Source organism: Lepidochelys kempii, chromosome 3 (genome assembly GCF_965140285.1).
Source record: "Lepidochelys kempii isolate rLepKem1 chromosome 3, rLepKem1.hap1, whole genome shotgun sequence".
Taxonomy (NCBI): domain Eukaryota; kingdom Metazoa; phylum Chordata; order Testudines; family Cheloniidae; genus Lepidochelys; species Lepidochelys kempii.
In genome coordinates, this window is record NC_136382.1 from 48,243,053 (window position 1) to 48,265,651 (window position 22,599).

At 41.0% G+C, this 22,599-nt stretch overlaps 1 protein-coding gene across 1 annotated transcript in view; it reads right to left on the reverse strand.

Moving 5' to 3' along the window:
• Positions 1–22,599, reverse strand: part of COL21A1 (collagen type XXI alpha 1 chain) — a 193,969-nt gene that overhangs the window by 11,972 nt on the left and 159,398 nt on the right. Inside the window, exons 20-25 of the mRNA XM_073336269.2 lie at positions 21,578–21,631; positions 20,023–20,076; positions 18,587–18,658; positions 3,124–3,159; positions 2,427–2,471; positions 774–806 (exon numbers count right to left, since the gene is read on the reverse strand). Of these exons, the coding sequence (XP_073192370.2) occupies positions 774–806; positions 2,427–2,471; positions 3,124–3,159; positions 18,587–18,658; positions 20,023–20,076; positions 21,578–21,631 (294 nt within the window). The remainder of the gene's footprint in view (positions 1–773; positions 807–2,426; positions 2,472–3,123; positions 3,160–18,586; positions 18,659–20,022; positions 20,077–21,577; positions 21,632–22,599) is intronic.

A 22,599-nucleotide genomic window follows, 5' to 3' on the forward strand; every position in this document is an offset into this window, starting at 1 on the left:
CATGAAGTTAAAAAACGACTGCCCATAAATATATCCATTTCAACCCATGTTCTCCTCTGCAGCCCAAGAGAAGAAGAAAAAAGATGGGTCTTACAGCGTACCCAGAAAGCTAAAAAATCTGAGCTTTGGCAGACCAAGGAAGGGATCAAGTTCCAAAATCCAGGACCCCTCACAGGACCCCATCCCCTCAAGAGAATGTCTTTGAGCTCCAGATTGACCCGAGTGAGTCATACTAGCGTAAAACCAACGGAAGTGAGTTCAAAATCAGGCCCAGTGGATTTGGGGATAGTTTGGGTCAGTCTCAAAAGAGGCTGTCACCGAATAAGGGTGTCTCTTGGACCATTTTATTGAATTATAACATTTTTTAAAAATGAAGAGTTGGGGATTGAGTCTCCAGAAAAACAAATTACTCTTTTCTTTTTTTAAAGTCCCTTGCTTACTTGTTTGTTTTTCTCTAAGAAGCCCCTTCTTTTGTCTTCAGATTCTGTTTTACTTGGAGTTCTGTAGAAAATCTACATTCCTTTCTCTCTTTTTAAACAATATTTCTTTGTCTTTTCAGTCACTGATTTCCCAAAACATTGCTTTTCTACTCTGTTGTTAAATCTTTCTTTTTTCATGCCTCCTCCCACCTGACTTTGCATCCAATCATCCCCTTTCATTTTTGTGCCAATGAGGACAAAAGCAAGCCCTTTAGCACACATTTTACATAGTCACTATTCACACAATTGGCAAAGAGAATTAAAAAATGGTGCTTGTGATTTGAAAACACGTACCTCTCCATTTACTCCATTCAATCCATTTGCTCCCTTTGGAAATCAAATGTGGAAAAAAGTATAAATCAAACTGAGCCACCATTATGATGCATCATTCTTTTACTAAATCTGGAAATTAACTACGATTTATTTCAAAATACATCTGAATTCTTATACTTACACACGAGGCAAATGAGGCACAGCAAACAAACATTAATTAACTTCTTAAAAATTAATATATATGAACAATGTACTAGCAGATCATTAGGTAAATTATCATACACATTGTATGTTATGCACTTGCATTAGTTTTCTTACAAGAAACACTTATTGATAAGTACTGCCTCAATAAAAAGCTAAAGAAATAACAGGTTCATTGTGTAACCAAATGGCCCAGAGACTTTACACACTGACATCCAGATTCAATCTGTGTTTAAATTGGCTTTGGCTGCCAGAAATCCAGGCCCTTGAGTTATAATGTCAGTCTTGGAGGAGGATGTTGCAGTGGTAGAAAATGGCTAACAACCTACTGTCTGCCAAAAGGCACACACCGATGTCGCTGGGTGTGAAGCAGCATGGCAAGAGGGCACATCACCTCAGCTGTCTGCACTGGTGGGACTCCTATGGAGCCTTGCTACAAAATGAAGCTGCATCTCATCTGTCAGGTAGAATCCCTGAGGAAGGGGAGAGGAGGTAGCACCGCCTGGCCTCCTTTTGGTTAAATCCTCCTGAGGTTTTGAGGGTCAGTCTGGGGTATATAATTCCTTACCCCAGCTTCACTGAATGTGGCTCCTTGTGTTTCCAACCAGGCATGTTCTGATAGTACCAATGCACTGATTGTGAGAACAATCTTCACTGTTATTTTCTTCACAATCTAGCTTTAACTTTGTACTGCTAGTAAGTACTTTGCAATTTAGACATGACAAAGCATGTAGTTAGCAAGTTCTTACACTTACAACTAACAGTTATTTCCTATGGTATGTTAATATAGCCAAATATGACAATCAAAATATACTGGAACAAGGTTAAAGAAAAGAGAAGTTAGCTGATTTGCAGCTGAAACAGGAAACATCTGTAATTTATGAGTACAGAAAATACTAACACACTGACTTGATTTCCAGCATGAAAGTAATTGAATCTTTAAATGCAATACTTGATGAAAATGTTGCATGATAAATACAAAAGTGATTGGAGGGCTTGTATAGTCTTGGGCTTGACTTTCAGAAGCTTGAATCCATTTTTCCATTACTACATTATGCGGAGTTTATGTTATTGTTTTATCAATAATATTGCAAAATAAACTGATTTAAATAAAAACTTTGAAAAATGGAATCAGTTTCTTTCTACTACTGCAATGATATAACTAGATTTTACCTTTGCAGAACTCTCCCCTCAGCCTTTTTGCCCTCGTTATATAAACAATCCTGTTCTTTTTCTCTGCTTTCTATTCTATTTTTCAACATACAGTTTATTTTTCATTTCATTGGGTTAACTATTTTAAAGTTTAAACTATATTTTAATGACATTTTAAATAATCAATACAATCCTATTTACTTGTAAATATATCAAATGTATTTCTTTAGATTCAAAGAACTACCATTGTAAATGGCATTTATCTTCTGAAGCAGCAAAATAAATGCAGTTTTTTTAAACTGTGTATTCTTTTAATGGTACCTGTTGGCCTGGAGTTCCTGGTCTTCCTCCTTCTCCCTTTTGTCCCTTCAGAAAAGAAGCAGACTTTCTTGAACACTACATATTTCTTTAGGTGAACAAATTAAGTAGTCAAAATAATGTAAAGAGATAAGCCCTAACCAAAGGCCCATCTTTATAACAGGTTCAGTCAAAAACCTGGATCCACCCATCACCGAGTTTGTTGATGGGAGGCAGACAGAGAGGTGTTTCAAGATTCAGTTCCAAACTGTGTAGTTTGGACATACATTTCGACTGTAGACACAATGGAGTAAGCCTATGATCTGAACATACAGAGACAAATACTGATCTTCCTTGTTCCTGCCTATTTCAGTCGCTTTAGCACTGCATTGAGGAAAGTCCTCATTTTTATGACATTACAGATTTAGAGACCTATGGTGGATTTTCAAAAGCACTCATCATTAGCCTAACTCTGCCCCCCTACAATTAGTGGGAGCAGCTAAGCCATTTTAGAGTACTTTTGAAAATCCCATTCTTTCTCTCAAACTAACTTTCATAACATTGTGTTGGTGAGTTCATATTGTGCAGTGATTTACTGAGTTAAGACTGTATCCTGCAGTCCTTAGTCAAGCAAGGCTCCCATTTATTTTAATTCAAATTGAATTAATTTTTAACATATGGCATGCCAAATGATATTTAATGAAAAACAAAGTTAATATACCTGGATACCTCTTTCACCTTGGTTTCCTTTTTCCCCCTGTAAAATATTTTAAGGTATTATAAAATTTCCATTATAATCCATTTTACAAACATTAGTTTGTGTTTTAATTTATTTCAGTAACTACAAGAGAAGCAGTTAGTGGAGTACATTGATGGTGACTGAAAACTAAATATTCTATCCTCATGTCCATAATTCCTGATCCAGCAAAGCCATTAAACACATGCTTACCAGCTTTGCAGGAACAGGACCATAATAAGTAGGGAATTTGCTGTGCAGATAACTATCATAAAGAACAGTAATATTGACATGTCAAATTAAAATTAGGAGATTGCTGGGAATCCTGTTGAAGTCAGTGGGAGTTCAACCATTGATTTAATAGAAGTTAAATTGGGCCTTGCTTTTACCAGAGGACCAGATTGATTGCAGATGTAAGCAGGTGCAACTCTGATAGTAAATGGATGTTCACCTTCTTTCATTCATGGTGAGCAAAGCCCAAATAATTTCTGTAAAAATGACAGCTAACACTACAATACATAACACGTAACCTTGATATTAGAGAATTAATCAGAACGTATTTTCAATACATGAATTTGAATCCCATAACTTACATACAAAACCCGATTCATTTGCATTTATCCTGGTTCAACTTAAATAGAGTTTCTATCTAATCTACATGGGGGAGATTTTCAAAGGCATAAAAAAATCTCCCCCTATATCTGTATACTATGTATTTTTTTAATACAGTGCCTGGCACCATAAAATCTCAACACCTTTCAGGTTTCAGAGTAGCAGCCTTGTTAGTCTGTATTCGCAAAAAGAAAAGGAGTACTTGTGACACCTTAGAGACTGACAAATTTATTTGAGCATAAGCTTTCGTGAGCTACAGCTCATTTCATCGGATGCATGCAGTTTACCTTGATGTAAACTCAAATAAGAATTAGTCGCACAGTGTTAACTCAACTGCAAAACCCCTGAAGTAATCCAACAGCCACATTGCACATCTGACACCTTATGTATAATATTACCTGCTAATTATCATCATTTATGCAGCACCATAGGTATACATAGTGCTTTACAGATGTACAATGACAAGTCTCTGCCATAGGGCATTTAGAATCTAAGCCCTGATCCAGAAATTCAATGGGGCTTCACCTAAGCGTGGAGGTCTGAGCTAGCAGATTTGAACAAAGAACTGAGATCCTGAATAGACACAATATGGTGAGTGATGACAACATACAAAGGGAGGAACTGGGTGGGGAGTGGAAAGAAAGGGCCAAATTGCAATTTTTAAAGAAGGCAGGGACTATTTCATTTTATTCTTTTTTATGTTTCTTGCTGGATCCAAGTATTTGTTTCCAGAAAAATAATTTTAATGTTTAGCTAAGTGTTTAACAGTATTAATGAGATCTTGACTAAACAAAAACCCTAGAAGGTCTGAGTACACTTTTGTCAGATCCAACAATAGATAAGTTATTTAGTTTAGTTTCAGTTTCAGTTTAGTATTTATTTTACAAATAAACTATGATAAAACCGAAGCTCATCTATTTTCCTGTCACATGCCCAAACTACACCTTTCTCTGAAAAAAGAAAAGGAGTACTTGTGGCACCTTAGAGACTAACCAATTTATTTGAGCATGAGCTTTCGTGAGCTACAGCTCACTTCATCGGATGCATCCGATGAAGTGAGCTGTAGCTCACGAAAGCTCATGCTCAAATAAATTGGTTAGTCTCTAAGGTGCCACAAGTACTCCTTTTAGCGAATACAGACTAACACGGCTGTTACTCTGAAACCTTTCTCCGAGTTATTTTCTTTTCAGATGGACAAGATACTGTTTTACTCGATACTAAATTATAACCTCATGGCTTGTCTATACAAATAGTTAGTTGCTAGCAACCTGGGGGCATAAATCTATCTCACGTTAGCCTGCTGCACACTCAAGGAATGTTTACACAGCATAGCAATGGGGATGTGATTTCTAGAGTGCACTGACATGTGGTCCGTGTAGACCATGCTGACGTGCACAAAAGAGTTCCACAGTGTGCTTTGATGTACTCCTGTTTGGAACAAGAGTAGATCAAAATTAGGGAATATTTAGTGCTCAGTAGCAAGGTTCACATGGATAAGGACTGTGCAGCAGGCTACTGCAAGGTAGATTTGCATCCCTGCTTACCACACACTAATTATTTGCATAGAGGAGCCCTTAGTTAAATTGCAATACATATTCTCATTTATTCCACTCACAGATACAATATTAAAGGAGTATGTCCATTGCAAAGCGCTCCATTTTCTGCCTCTTAGCAGTTTTTGATCCATAACAGTATTTTGCTTTTATACCATGACTAACTTAGCTTCTTTATCAGCTTCTTGCAGAAGATCTTCTTAAAGGCTTTTTGGAAGTCTAAAGAAATTTTAAGAGTTGGTTCTCTTTTAGATACTATCTTATTGAGCTGTTCAGAGAATTTTAAGAGATTAGAGTAACATTATTTTCCTTTGCAGAAACTGTGTTGGTAGACTTCTAATTTCCCTCTTACTTATTACCTGCTGTAATTTATGGTTCTTGGTGTCAGCTGGGTCAGATTTCCAAAGTTTGAAGGATTTCTATTTCGCCTCTCAGACCTTGCCATTTAGCCATATTGGTTTACTCCTTATTTTCCTGGTGCCATTTTATAAAGAAATACCTGTCTTCTAAGACTCTATTATTGATTTGTTAAGTAGCATCCATGCCATCTCTGAGGATTTTACTTCCTTCACTTTTAACTTTAGGGCCATTTTGACTAAACTTACCATTGTATTGAAATCACCCTTTCTAAAGTTTAGTGTCACTCATCACTTTTGGTACCCTAGCTGCCCCTTTGATGTCAAACCTAATTATATTGTGGTCACTGTTACTCAGTGGCTCAGCTCCTGTCACATGTTGAGTTAGTGCCTGAGCTGTAGCTCATGAAAGCTTATGCTCAAATAAATTTGTTAAGTCCCTAAGGTGCCACAAGTACTCCTTTTCTTTTTGCAAATACAAACTAACACGGCTGCTACTCTGAAACCTGTCATTATGCAAGGCACTGAATTTAGCCGTAAGGAGTGGAAATCTATCAACTTCATGAAAAAACTCGCACAGATACAGACAGACATCATCTTCCTTTCCAAATGCAAACAGATGGACATCATACCAAAAGGACTCAAGGTAAAAAATCCATTACCATCTACAGACTATGCTGACAGCTTGTGCCACACACTCTCAAAGGAATGTGTCCGATGAAGTGAGTTGCAGCTCACGAAAGCATATGCTCAAATAAATTTGTTAGTCTCTAAGGTGCCACAAGTACTCCTTTTCTTTTTGCCTGTGTTAGGTAAGATTAAGTCATCTCTCTTCCTGTGTGCTCTAGAATCATAGAATATCAGGGTTGGAAGGGACCTCAGGAGGTCATCTAGTCCAACTCCCTGCTCAAAGCAGGACCAACCCCAACTAAATCATCCCAGCCAGGGCTTTGTCAAGCCTGACCTTGAAAACCTCTAAGGAAAGAGATTCTACCACCTCCCTAAGTAACCCATTCCAGTGCTTCACCACCCTCCTAGTGAAAAAGTTTTCCTAACATCCAACCTAAACCTCCCCCACTGCAACTTGAGACCATTACTCCTCATTCTGTCATCTGCTACCACTGAGAACAGTCTAGATCCATCCTCTTTGGAACCTCCCTTCAGGTAGTTGAAAGCGCCTATCAAATCCCCCCTCATGCTTCTCTTCCGCAGACTAAACAATCCCACTTCCCTCAGCCTCTCTTCATAAGTCATGTGTTCTAGCCCCCTAATAATTTTTGTTGCCCTCCCCTGGACTCTCCAATTTTTCCACATCCTTCTTGTAGTATGGGGCCCAAAACTGGACACAGTACTCCAGATGAGGCCTCACCAATGTCGAATAGAGGGGAACGATCACATCCCTCGATCTTCTGGCAATACCCCTACTTATACAGCCCAAAATGCTGTTAGTCTTCTTGGCAACAAGGGCACACTGTTTACTCATATCCAGCTTCTCGTCCACTGTAACCCCGAGGTCCTTTCTTGCTGTCCCAAGAAGCAATCACTAACTGTCAAGAATGTTTTTCTCTAAACTCTGTCCTGTTATGTTGTTAGACTAGTCTGTGGGTATGTCTACACTTCAAGCTGCAGGCTTAATTTCCAGATCAAAGAGACATACCCATTCTAGCTCTGATCGAACTAGCCTACTAATAACAGCATCTATCTGTGAGTGATGGGAGGATCTAGCCCCCTACAGTTCATGCCTATGGTCTCAGACAGGTATATATTTGGGGTGGTTAGCCCCTCCCACTGCTCATGCCATTGCAGCTACACTCTATTTTTAGTACGCTGGCTCAATCAGAACTAGCATAAGGACATCTCTTCCAGCTGGGAATCACACCCCCGGCTCGAAGTGTACACATATAGAGTATCTGAAGTCCGATATTATTAGAATTTTGTTACATTATTCTGCCTCTTTAATCTCTCTCAACACCATGCACACAATTTTTTTCTTGATCAGGAGGCTGGTATTAAAACACCAACAATGTGTTTATATTCATACAGTTTGGAATTTGTATCCATATAGGTTCAACTTTGTGATCCCCTCCACTCAGAATTTTCCATAGAATCCTTTACTTACACCACTACTTCTCTAGCTCTTTAGCCTATTCTGTCTTTCCTGCATAGCTTGTAACTAGGCATTACCGTCTCCCCTTGTTTTTTGCAAAAAGAAAAGGCGTACTTGTGCCACCTTAGAGACTAACAAATTTATTTGAGCATAAGCTTTCCTGAGCTACAGCTCACTTCATCGGATGCAGTAGAAAATAGTGGTGAAATTTTATATACACAGAGAACATGAAACAATGGGTGTTACCATACACACTGTAACGAGAGCAATCAGGTAAGGTGAGCTATTACCAGTGGGGGGCGGGGGGAACCTTTTGTAGTGATAATCAAGGTGGGCCATTTCCAGCAGTTGACAAGAACATCTGTCGAACAGTAGGGGGGAGGGGGAGAGAATAGTTTTACTTTGTGTAATGACCCATCCACTCCCAGTATTTCAGGGAATGTTCTTGGCTTCTACGGGCAGAACCTTAATGATTCTTGTGCAAATCAGAACATTGGAAAAGCTGGATTTAAAGGAAAATCAGGGCCCCCAGACACACAGCTGCTACAAGCAGAGGAATTTCTCTGCAAGCCCCTGCACCTGCCTACAGATATCAGTGGCAGCAGCTTAACTTCCTATATGTAGCCTGACTCTAACCGAAATAAGAGAGCCTTACAGGGAGGATTTGTAGCTTGGAGGCAGGGTCCTGAGGAGAAAGGAGAGCAGAATGTGGGGAGTAAATGGAGACCTGGACAGAGAGGCAGCAAGAATGGTGGGTGGGTGGGAAGGAGCAGGGTGATGGAGAGATGGGGTAGTGATGGGGGGCAAACCAGGAACCCAGAGAGGGCTGGAAGTGAGTGGCAGTAGTGGTGGCAGCAGGGACGCTGAGACAAGTGGGCAGGGGGGAAATGGATGTGGCAGAAAGGAGTAAAGAAGGGACATGCAATGTAATAGAGTGGGGTGTAGGGGGAAGTGGTGGTGATGATGGAAGCAGGGAACACAGAGACTCTGCCATGGGGGAGAGGGGAGCACACAGAGACCCTGCAATGGGAGAAAGAATGGGGATAATGGTGTGGGGGAGGCATAAATGGGGAATACAGGGCCCTTGGCAGGATGGAGGGGTGAGGGGAGGTTCAGGGAGTCCCTGAAATACACGGGAAGGGGAGGTGGCACACAGGCAGCTTATAAGGGTGGGGAATTGGAAGAATGCAAAGAGCCCCTGATATGAACAATGTCCTCAGCCTACGCAAGTTACGAAGTGTGCATTTTTATTCTCAACGAGGGGAGTGTTTTTACTGAACTCCTTAATCCGACTCGCTGTTGATTTTACAGAATTTCCCACTGTGTTCTTATCCTGTCCTTGCTATTTGATTTAGTTACAGAGAAATTTGTTACAGCCAAACTCGGGGTAATGACCACAGAAGCATAGTTAGAGTTGTAAAGTGGCACAGACATGTTAGCAGTCATACAGGTTTAGCAGGTATAATAGACAAGCAGAGTGTAAATACAGAAAAATTAAGAGTAATGAATTAGTTAGCAGAAAATGGAAAAGCATATCTTGAAGGGCATTTGAATACTAGGAAAACACATTTCAGCAGATAAATTTCTTTTCAATCAATTTTTGTGGCAAAAAAAAAAATCGAGCTATGTGAAAACATCAAAATTTTGTTAACAAGACACTTGCTGCCAAAAGGTATGTGCAAGTTTTTAAATTTCACTTAGTTTGAATTAAACCAGGTGGGTGCTGATAGTCATAGTCAACTACATCCCAAGCAAAGGAGACCATCTGTTAGACAAATGATACAGGACTCTGAAGACCTCTGAAGGAAGACTGTAGATCAGGGAAAGTGTGATGAATGCACACCTATCAAGGACAATATATTTTTCTAAAATTTGCTTTAGGCTAGAGATAGGGGGTTTTTCAAGAGAAACACACTAATATGTAGAAGGTAATAGCAACAAGATAAAATAACATCTAAATTCAATGTTTGACAAGTTTCTCTTTCTCTATCATGTTTTCTTTTCCATTTCTCTTCTCTCTCAGTTCCCCCACCGTTCTATTTCTCTATTTTCCTCTAAACTTTTTCCTACGATGCATCTCCATATCTCCTTTATTTTCACTGGAAGATAGCTTTCTCCCTTTCATCCTTACAGGCCAAAGCTGCATTCTGTCTTCCTCTTTTGCAGTTTTTTCCTTTCCCCTTCCTCTTCATTCTTGGTTGACCTTCTTTCTCCTCATTTGCTGTTGCTTCACCCAAGTTCTCTTTTGACTTCCCTTCATATCTTAATTCTTTTTTCCTGCTTCCCCCACTTGGTGTTCTCTCTCCCAAAGCCCAGTCCCCCTTCCAGTATTGCTTCCAGACGTTTATTCCTGACATCCAGTGTCAAGCAGGAGTTTCAGTCGCCGCATGTTTTATACAACCATATATATGATGTATTTCAGTTTTATGAAGACTCCTTTTAAAGTAGGTAACAAAGCGCATCAAATGAATGATGCACCTAAAATCCACTGGGTTTATAAATGCATTAGTAAATGATTCTGCAATGCAGCACATATCACTAATGCCAAGATACAGACTATAGACTGCTCATTTTGGAACAAAGGCAATAAAACAATAAATAGTGATATAAACTAACACTGAGGATAAAAAAAACCAAATCACTGGTTGATTTTTCAAGTTTTGGAGCATTAATGAAGAGCAAAGAATCCACAGTTCAAAACACTGGGAGCTGTAAAACTCATTTAATCATCTTATGATAGTCATGTGTCATGGTTAGTGGGGAATCCCCTTTAATATAACTCTGTAGGCTAGCACTTCTCACGTCTTTGGCACAGACTAACTGGAAAAAGGCCAGATGGATAATGTATACACTAGCGCCTACCATATTTTCTAGGGTTATACACCACCTGTACATCCTTGACTCTCACTGTAAAGTGTCCTCTTCCATAAGACATACATACACACACACACATACACACACACATATACATATATATCTTGGAAAGCAAGGGAGTGATCTAATTTCCAGGAAATCCACAGTATTATATGAAAGAAAAAACTATGTGCACATCTCCTCTCCTTAAGATTGTACATTTAAATCCACAAAAATCAAGAAATCAAGGTTTTCTCTACATACAAGTTGTACTACTTTAACTATACTAGTATAAGCCCGCTATTGCGGATGCAGTTCTACCAATAAAAGGTGCTTACACTGATATAGCTTGTTCCTGGGAAAGAGGAATAAGCCATACTGATATAAGTTACCTTTGTATCGGTAAAACTGCACACTAGGGTAATACCAATTCAACTGGTTTGGTCGATAATCAGATTCTCAACTGAAATGACTAAAAAACCTGTGTGGACAAGGCCAAGAAGTCAAAATTCTCAGAGTTATACTGAATCACCTGCACTGCACAGATTTCTGATTGCCATTTACACTTAAACATAATTAAATACACATAACAGGCCAGATCAAAGTAATCAGAACTACTTCAATGTGACTGTTCTGACACATGTTGACATCCAGCCTAATACATCCATTTCTAATAGTGACAGCTGCAATATTTTCATGCCTGGGATTTTTTCCTATGTGTGTTGCTAAGGCAGTTTTCGGACATTTTGCTATATGTGTTTCCTGAGACATTTACAACTTCCTGCATGCAAAGTGACCTAATAGCTTATGAAAAGTCCTTTCCCTGTTCCCTGGTTAAGCTATGCAGAGGGAATGGGCAGTTCTCAGCAGGACATCATCTAAGGAGCAGGACTTCATTAAGCACTGTTAAAAATCTTAGATGCCCATACAGCATGCGCAGAAATGATTTTTGAATCACTTATAACTCTGGAGTTTTAAAGTTCCATTCCATATCCAGAATCATAGCTGATATTTCTTCAGGGAGGCCAAATTACTTGCCACAGAGGTTTTGTGAGTTATTGCCGAGGGATGTGTGACATTTTGGGGATCACTCAGACCAATAAAGGTTCTGTCACTGCCTGCCTTGTAACTTTGAGTATCTTAATGTTTTGTTGCTATGATTCAGTGCTCTGACACCAAAAGCCAGCCGACAAGCATAAGGTCCCACACTAACTTCCACAGCCTAGTTACTTCTTGTAGGGTGACCGCAATGATCCCTTCGGGTCCAGAGTACCCCCAAATCCATCTCCACAACTTCTTAACTACCAGATACTCAGACTTTTCCTCTGGTTCATCACCCCCAAAGACATGATACCTTGGCACATGCACTCTACACTGTTTACACAACAGAGATCTGCTTGTGATAAAAATAAAGAAAAAGTTTATATAATAGAAAAATCACACATTCAAAGATGAAATAGTAAGGAAAAGCAAATACATACAAGTTACACAGAAAATAAACAAAAAGATGTGATCTCAGGTTTTACACTTCTATGTTAGTTAAATTCCCTTTTCTAATACAAGTTACCTATTGCCTCTGAACAGTTTCCCAGTGTGCCCTCTGTCCTAGAGGAGATCCAGTACTTCACAGACAGCACCCTACTTAGATGCCGGCCCTCAGTTTTTGACTACCAAATCTCAATCCCAAGCCTGTTTTTAAAAGTTTTTTCCTCTCCTTTGTTTTCCCATCTTTCTCTGGCATGATGATGCATGGATGTTCAGAGCAGGGGAAAATCCCTCCTTTCCACAACTGGGGTTTTCTTTCTAGTTTCAATGTCTTTCCAAAAAGAAAAGGAGTACTTGTGGCACCTTAGAGACTAACCAATTTATTTGAGCATAAGCTTTCATGAGTTACAGCTCACTTTGTATACAACTAGTTGATACAATTGCTTATTCTCTGGGGTTCAGAACTCCTGTTGTGGGTGTCTGGACTCTGATTGTCTCAGGGGGAGAAAGGTCAATATTTTAAAGCTAACAATGTTAGAAGGCTTTTTCCCCTGCAGCTTCCAGGAAAACTGAAGGAACTCACCTCTTGACTGAGACCAAAAATGAAAAGTTTCAGACTCAAATGAGAATTTTCTGAGAAAGCTATCAGCATGTAAGAGTAGGAGACTATAATGAAAGCATATATGCAAACTTAACTATATCTTTCACTAATTCAAAACCTGTGTGCTTACATTTCCAAAAGTGCTGTGATTTTGGGTGCAAGCTGAGCCCTGATCTAAACTACAAAGTTAGGTCGATGTTAAGCTGCCTTGTGTCGACCTAGTTGTACATGTGTCTACCCTTAAATTTGTCTCCCACCAATGAAAGCTCTCTGTTATGTCGACATACCTCCCTGAGCAGCGTTGAACCATGGTCGATATGCTGATGTCGACACAGCATGAGTGTAGACACTGAGTTACCTATGTTGACCCTAACAGTCCTCCAGCAGCTGTCCCACAATGCACAACACTGACCGCTCTGATCACAATTGTTAATGCCACTACCCAGGGATTACAGAATCCCCTGCCACTACATATGCAAATTAAAAAATGCAAATTTTTGAAATGCCTTTTCCTGATTGTCCATCCTGATGAACACATCTCTAATAGCTTTCCACTGTTATGTGCAACTACCCAGCTGACCATGCCAGCTATGCACTCCAGACTCACTCCAGCCTAGACTAGACAGAAGATGCTAGATCTCCTGGGCCTGTGGGAAGAAGAGACTGTGCAAGCACAACCACGAACCAACTGTGGGAACGTGGACATCTCTGAGCAGATTTGCACAGGGGATGCAGAAGAAGGGACATGACAAGAATCTGCGACGTGAAAGTGAAGGAACTTTGTCCGGCAATCCAGAAAGACAGGGAGGCCAACAATCGATCCAGTGCCAAGTCGCAGACCCACTGCTTTTACGAACAACTGCATGCCATACTAGGGTCAGACCTCACTATTACCCGCACACCACTGTGGAGACCTCTGAGGAGCCCAACTCACAGGCCCTGGTGTGAACAGCAAGGATGAGGAGGAGGAAGAGGATATGGGATATATGACAGCATGTGGTGGAGATCCAGCTACACCACAAGCCAAGACTACTGAAGTCCAGTCAGTTGAACATAAGTGAGTCTGATGCAGGGAAAGGTGTCTCGGGTGAGCGTGTAAATTTATTTCCCATTACAGTGATGCTTCCCCCAACTTAGCAGGACACTGCTATCAACTTTTCATTAATTTATTCATACTAGGAGAGGAAGCTGTACAACAAAAAGAGGTAGAGTTATCTGCTTATCATTCACCTCTAGTGTTAGGAATCCATGAGCCGCCATCTGTTTATGTACACAGGGATGTCCCTTAAATCTTCCTGAGAGATCTTGATGAAACTTCCAGGGAGGCACTCTGCAGTCCTCTCCCATAGGTATCTAGGGATGGCCGTCTTACTTCTTCCTCCACAGTAAGCCACTTTCCAACACTGGTCATCGATAACTTTGGCAGGCACCATTGCAGTAAACCACCTAGCAGTATACAGGCCCAGGTGGCTTCGGAACAGAAGCTGTGCTCTCTGTGACTTAGTTACCCTCAGGAGTGAGATATCAGCTAAAATCACCACTGCCTGGGGAAAATAGTGCCAATATTCAGTGTCATTATGCTATACTCTATAGCTTTATGCAACCAAGCAATTCCCCTCTCATTTCCCTCACCTCTGGTGGATCATACTACCAGGGCTGCTGCTGTGAGTAGCGCCATGCACAATCACTGTGAAGCAGAACTGACAATAAACAAAGTTCCTGTCTGGGGATTGCTAAACTGACATATGTGCCTACATGCAGCTTGAATGTAGGTGCCTATCTCTGAGAAAGGGGCAGGGTTTAACACATGCCTGTGTCAGCCTTTCAAATTGCCTAGCTTAGGTAGGGAACAGCAGTGCTGGCTTTTGTGGATGGCATTCTTAGGCCGGGAGGCTTGTCCTGAGTAGGGCAAACTCCTTCTTGGGGACAGGTGATGACGGAGGTCTCTGGTGTCCGATTGGTCCCAGGATCAGTACCAGGCCCTTGGAGATGGTCGGGGCTGGTCCCGGAGTTCTTGCTGGGTGGCGTGTGCCTCAGAGGGTCTGTGCCAGTCTACCAGCGAGGTATGCCTCGAGTTCCTTGATCGGTGTCCCCGGTGCAGGGATTGAAGAGGGCTTCACTGAGCCTGCCTCTCCAGTCCTGAGGCGTGACGGCTTCAGGCGGGCGAACGCTGGTGGGACATCCCTCTTGATGGGAATCGGTACTTCTGAGGCAGGAACACACGCATAGGTCCCAACGCAGGTCTTCCCCGAGTCTGGGGTGCTGTGGCAGCCAGCATGGGTGGCACTGGGAGCTATCTGGGGTCACAGATGAAGCATGGGATGTGCTGCACCACTCGACTTGAGCTGGGGCCCAACTTCCCAATGCATGTGTTGAGCTGCCTGGCACAGGTCGTGGCTCACTCCGAGCCCTTTCCTTCCTTTACGGGAGGAAGGAGATCTTCCCTGGAGCCACAGGGAAGACCGGTGCCAGCTCGTGGACGGCACCAGCCAAGCACTGCACATGGAGGCCACGGAGCTTGGTGCAGAGTCGGACCGCTGCCCTGGTGCTAGAGTGAGTGCCAACTCCATTAGGAGTGCTTTCAGATGGATATCGTGCTCCTTCTTTGTCCTAGTTTTAAAGGACTTGCAGATACAGCACTTGTCACTTATGTGCTCTTTGCCTACACACCTCAGGCAGTTGGTATGTGGGACTAATGAAAAGTTGAGTACTACTACTAAAGGTAACTAAGAAACTACTAACTATATACAACTGTATTTCAGGTTTTCAAAGTTCACAAAAACAGTAAACGAAACAACACTAGCCAAAGCAGCAGATGTTCCAGCACCATCACTGGCGGCAAGAAGGAACTGAGGGAGGGGGGCACCCCGTATATCATGCCATGCAGGTGCCACTCCAGGGGGTGCCAGAGCTGGTCCTCTACGGATACTGCTGAGAGGAAATACTTCTGGCACCAACTCATGTGGCGATCACACACACGTAATATGGAATGGACATGAGCAAGCACTTGAAGAAGAAGGGGTGGAATGGGGGAGGGGATCCAGGCTTGGAACTCCAGCCAGTGCAGAAAGCTTCGCTGTGGTCCCGGCCAGGGCCAAGCTCACAGCCCCGGCCCGAGGCCATGGCAGGGCTGAGAGCAGCGAGTGGGGGCAGGGCCTTGGCTGCAAGAGGCGTGACACAGGGCTAGTCTCCCCAAACGGAAGCTTCACCGGCCGCCCAAGCCAGGCAGAGTAACTTGCTGCAGTGCTTAGAACTGGGAGGCATATCTGATTCCCAGACTTGAACCCAGCCCAGTAGACCCTACTTGAGATCAGTGCTTGTCATAAATATAAAGGGAAGGGTAAACTCCTTTAAATCCCTCCTGGCCAGAGGAAAATCCCTTTTACCTGTAAAGGGTTAAGAAGCTAAGATAACCTCGCTGGCACCTGACCAAAATGACCAGTGAGGAGAAAAGATACTTTCAAAGCTGGGGTGGGGGGAGAAACAAAGGTTCTCTCTGTCTGTGTGATGCTTTTGCTGGGACCAGAGCAGGAATGCAGGTCAGAACTCCTGTAAAAAGTCAGTAAGCAATCTAGTTAGATATGCGTTAGATTCGGTTTTGTTTAAATGGCTGATAAAATAAGTTGTGTTGGATGGAATGTATATTCCTGTTTTTGTATCTTTTTGTAACTTAAGGTTTTGCCTAGAGAGATTCTCTATGTGTTGAATCTGATTACCCTGTGAGATATTTACCATCCTGATTTTACAGAGGTGATTCTTTTACTTTTTCTTAAATTAAAATTCTTTTAAGAACTTGATTGCTTTTCATTGTTCTTAAGGTCCAAGGGTTTGGGTCTGTGTTCACCTATGCAAATTGGTGAGGATTTTTATCAAGCCTTCCCCAGGAAAGGGGATGTAGGGCTTGGGGGGATTTTGAGTTGGGGAGACTTTTCCAAGTGGGCACTTCCCCTGTTCTTTGTGTAACACTTTGGTGGCGGCAGCGTTTAACCTAAGCTGGTAAGAATAAGCTTAGGGGGTCTTTCATGCAGGTCCCCACATCTGTACCCTAGAGTTCAGAGTGGGAAGGAACCTTGACAGTGCTCTTGCTGTGTTTTGCACCATTACTGCAGAATTCTGCAATGGGAAATGCCAGGTATTAATTATTGCTATTATTTGGGTGTCACTGTTCCCACTTGCACTTCCTATCACGCAGCCCTGCACCTTATCTGATGGACAATTGTCTTCCTGTTTTGACACTGAGACACTGTTCATTTGCTTTGGAACATGGCTTTATCATTTCACCGAAAAAACAAAAAACAGTCCGAAGCAATTTTTTTTTGTTTTCCTTCCCCCCCAGATCTCATCCTCCTCTTGAGTTGCAAGTAAAACACCACTGGCTTAGACATGGGGAAGGGGGGAAAGAGAGGGAGCTTTATAATATATACTTCAGACAATACAATGAGGAAAAAAAGAGAGGCTGTTAAAGAGGAAGATACCTATTTTAGCTGAGACATGTCTTAAAAGGGCTGTGTGTGTGGTGGGAGCTGGACTAGCCATAGCCTGCTGCAGAGAAACACATTTCATTTCAATTCCCCAGGATGAAAAGGTGATGCTGGCTAATTTGAACCTAATCATTAAGACCCCATTTCAAAACTCAGTCAATTAAGCTCTGTTCTCTCCACCAGCCTGTGGGCCTTGGTTTGTTGTTAATCAGGACACAGGAAAGTTACTTTCACCACAAAGCTTGCAGTTTCTTTGCTGGAAGCAAAACACTGATCTGATTTTGCCCGATGGAAGAGGTTTTTATGCCTGCTGGACATGAGTTCGGGAATGCCTGCCAGAAGAGAGCAGTTAGCTCCTAAGAGCTAGGGTGGGACAGGCAGATTACTAACAGAGTACGAGGGGCCCAGCTGGGGTCCAGATACAGTGATGGATCCCATTCACTCCTTGGACATGTGTTAGCAGGCAGCGATTCTCTGTCTGGGAGCCACACATGGGCATAGATTTTGGGGGGTGAGGGAGGGAAAAGGATTAAGTTCTAAAGAGGCATATTTGAAATCTTTATGAAATAGACACTACATCACTGGTCCCAAATGCTGCAGTGACTCACTCCATTGTAAACCCTAGCCTTAGAGATCTTTATTGCAGAGCACTGCAACATTGCTTTCTGTAAGGGTTCCTAACTGGTGATCTCTGATTTATGGGGGAAGCTTCCCTTTTTTTCCAATGTACACATTCTGGAGAGATGAACTACTCTAGTTTACACTCTTATAATGCCTTTCACTTCACCAGTGAATTATACCTCCTACCATCCCTCTGTAAGTATCACTATCACGCTTTTGTATAAGGGAAAACTGGTGCACCAAACAAATGATTTGCCCAAGATCATAAAGGAGGCAAGTGGCAGAGATGCAGGGCTGTAACCAGGTTGGGGCAAGAGGGTACAAAGCCATGGGGGGGTGGAGAAATGGGGCAGAAAATGACCGGAAAAATGGTAGGGGCGACAAATATGCTTGTTTGCCCCAGACAGTAAAATCCCTAGTTATGGCTCTCGCTGCATCCACATAGAGTGCTTAAGCCCCCCCTCCCGCTCCCACCCCCGCCCCCCCTCCCCTTAATGGCTGATTAGATGTGGTTGCTCCTACAATCCTTATGGACTCCTTTATGAAATATATATATATAATAAAACTCTTTATATGAGATAATTTCATATCAAGCACTTATAACAATCATACATTGTACACATTTTACCACCTGTGCCATCACAGCTTTATTGATAATACTGGAAGTTAACACTGACCCACATATTCTCCAAATGTATTGCCTAAAAAACCCATTTACCCTTTATGGAAAAAGCATAATGAAAGTTGTAATGGATACTAAAGCCATAGAAACTACTTACCTTTACACCATGTGTCCCAGGCATGCCTGGGAACCCTGGTTCACCTGGAGCACCTGGTCCTCCTTGTTCTCCCTGAGTAATACAATAGCTCCATAAGTATCATTGATGTGCTGTGTGTAAAAACACAGATTGTATGTTTTTTCAAGATATCTTCAGGTTTGGCTAGGATACTCTGAGATTCTATATTATGATGGTGATTGAGCTGAAACCTCTATTGTTTTTTGTATGCTGAAAACACCTATACTGCCTAAAAGCCACAGCAATGCTCTTACTCTTGATTTCTCAACTCATTCATCCAACATGCAAAAGACTTACCCTGACTTTTACTTAGGTGGGATTTTTTTCTTTGTAATATTACACAAATGACATTGTTCCTAGTAATGGCAATGCCAAGCAATTTAGTTTTCAGCAACTTCACTTTAAAAATTAGAGTAAATGCATCTTATCACATGCATTTGACTATATTCATTATGTACCATTCCAGAATATTGGGCCTGATTTTCATCTTACTTACACTGGTTTAACACTGCCATAACTTCATTGACTTCTCTGAACTTACTTCAGATTTATACCAGTGTGACTGATGGCCAGGTTCTATGTTTACTTCTGAAACCTATAGCTATGTAAAAGAGTTTACCCAAAATGTACCTCAGAAACGATTGCACTTTTGACTCTCCCCGTTTTACTGTGAATCTTCAATAATCTGCACAAGTTCCATTTGATTTCTTCCTAGATAGGGTGCTTGTGGGCTCAACATTCAGCTGAAGATAAGAGTCTAAGACACTAATTTTTTGACAAGCCACAGTTTCTCCCCTTTGATCCTTCCCTTCCCTTCACTCTTCTTGACAAGGCACTTTACTGACCCTCCCAAAGGACTGTATTACACAAAGATCACAAAGTTATCCTTAGACCAAGAGATAAATTAGGCCACTCTGGAGTTCTGCTTTCCAGTCAGATCAGGTATTTTGGATCTTCCCTCGGACATCATAATTTGGTACCATTAGGTCACTGATTAGTATCTGCATTGTTATTTGCTAACTTTTTGGATTCTTCAGCTAAAAATATGAGCAAGCACCAGCAAATACTGATAATGTATTATCTACATCTTTGGTACACACAAGTAGCAAGAAACAATTTACACTACATATATGCCTGTATGTAAAGTTCCATAGTACAGATCAGAACAAACTATCTGTGCAGATTCAATGTAACAACAGGCCAGACAGTAAGATGCTGTAAAATGGCATAGATTCACTGATTTCACTCCAGGATCTGGTCCAATAAATCACCCATTAAATCCAATCTGGAGTAAATTTGTTAATTATTGTTTCCATTTTGAAACAAAACTACCTTATAACCAACAAGAAAATCATGGAACATTGTAATCATAATGTCCTTGACTGGAATATTTCCAGATGAAGGTAAACCATATTTACCTTGACTCCTGATGATCCTGGTTTCCCTTGTATTCCAGGTTCACCCTTATAGCCCTATTAATAAAACAACGCAACTGTGTGGTTGAGAATATCAAATATAAAGAGATCCTGTTTGAAAACTTTCTATCACAAAAGGGCACGTACATGTGTGACAGTGACAATCCAGCCCTCCAAAGCTTGGGGGATTCTAAATGATCAGTACTCCTACTTTAAACATGCACTTGTAACCCCTCCTGCCCGCTGGCCCACCTTAAAACCCCCAATTCATTTAATGTCCTTGAGGTTTAAACCCTCCCACAGTGACAAGTGCACTGAAAACCCCTCCCGGATGCCAAAAGACTTATGACTGCCTCTATCCCCAAGTGGCAATGACTGACCTTCCCTTCCCCAGCAGCAAACCTTCCCTCACCAAATATACGATGATCAAGCCGATATATGCAAATATGTTCCCACACATATTACTTAGCAAAGGGCCTTGCAAATCCCAGGACTTCTCTGAGTCAAAAATATTTTGGTCCTATAGAACAACTCACATTTTCAGCTTCTCAGATCTTAGTTAAAATTAAAGAGGAGTTACAGATTAACCCAATCTTGGCTGTGCATAATATCAATAAAAGTTTTTTTCCTGTTGAAGCACTGCAGGATCCAGCTCCATATATAGAGCATAAGAGACTAATGCAACTGTTTTCTCAGAACAGCAACTTCTATCACATTTTAAAATTAAATGTATTTATTTTTGGTTGTGCTCATTCTTGGCCTAACTGTACTCCCATGGAAGTCAATGGGAGCAGAGTCAAGCCAATTTTGAACACTTTTGAAAATCCACCTGCAACATAAGACTTAAAATAACATTTATATACTTCTAAGCATGATTTATACAACCGAAAGCATGTGTATATGGATAGAGACACAAAGACTAGAAGATTTAAGACTCAACTTCTAAAAGTTTTGAGGGCCATATCATATAGTGCTTACTCAGCCAAAACTTCACTCATGTTAAATCTGAAGGTAATCCTAACAGTCAAATCTGGATTTATATAGCAACCATTTTAGTTACATAAGTACATGGGTCAAATTCACTCCTGCTATAACTCTAATGCAATCAGTAAAGTTACATCTGAAATAAATTTGGCTCAATGTTAGATGGAAAGAGCAGCACATCACTTTAACACAATTAAAATATAAATAAACAGAAAACAGGCAGAAAGTCCTGGTTTATACTAAGTATTATTTTGCCACTAGTACTGAGGAACATTTTTCAAGATTCCAAGGCTCAAACAAAGTACCCCAAACTGTTTCTGAAGAAGTTCCAATTCCTCATAACATGTTAGGCAATGGTTGCTACATCTTACCAAGACTTTCTTGTGCTTAGAAATTGGACTATCACATACAAGTTATATATAGGAAATTATAGTTATATTTTCAGTGTTTTTATATTAAAATAAACAAGCACATGACACAGAGTACTATAACTTTGTTATAATGATCCATAGGGCAATGAATACTCTTGGCATCATTTCTCCCATTCAAAGTAAAATAGAGTAAATAACCTTACCTTGGGCCCAGGTGTTCCAGGTCGGCCAGATGATCCCTCAGGACCCATCACTCCCTATTTATTTAAAAAGAAAAAATGACATTTCTAAAATTAGCTAAGGGAGAGACAGCTGGCCCAGTTTTATTGCTTATTACATTTATCATAGAATCGTAAATAAATACAGCTGGAAGGGACCTCAAGAGGTTATCTAATCCATCCCTCTATGCTGAGGCAGAACCAAGTATACCTAGACCATCCTGGGCAAGTGTTTGTTTAACCTGTTCATAAAAATCTCTAATGATGGGGATTTCACAACCTCCCTTGGTAACAATTCCAGTACTAAACTATCCTTATTGATTTATCATTATCCTTTTTAGTTAGGTAGCAGGACAATCTAATATCTCCCTTGCTGCAGATCAAACCCATTACTTCTTGTCCTACTTTCGGTGGACGTGGAAAATAATAGATCGCTGTCTTAACATATCTGAAGTCTTATCAGGTCCGCCACCCTCACTCTTATTCTGAAGACTAAACATGTCTATCCTCATAGGTAAGGTTTTATCATTTTTGTTGTTCTCTGGACTCTCTCCAATTTGTTCCCATCTTAAAGTGCAGCAGTCAAAACTGGACACAATACTCTAGGTGAGGCCCCATCAGTATGGAGCAGAGTGTAGCAATTACCTCCCTTAAATAATACACTCTTGTTAATATACTCAGAAATAGGTTAGCCTTTTCAGGAAATGCATCACACTGCTGGCTCATATTCAATTTGAGATACACTATAACCCACAGATCCTCTTCTGCAGAGCTACTGTCTAGCCAGTTATTCCCTATTTTATAGTTCTGCATTTGATTTTTCCTTCTTAAGTGTAGTCCTTATTGAATTTCATCTTGTTGGTTTTAGACCAATTATCTTGTTTTTCAAGGTGCTCTTGAATTCTAATCTTCCACAGTGCTTGCAACTTCTCACAGGTTGGTGTCATCTGCAAATTTTATTAGCATGATCTCCATTCCCTTATACAAGTCATTAATGGAAATATTTA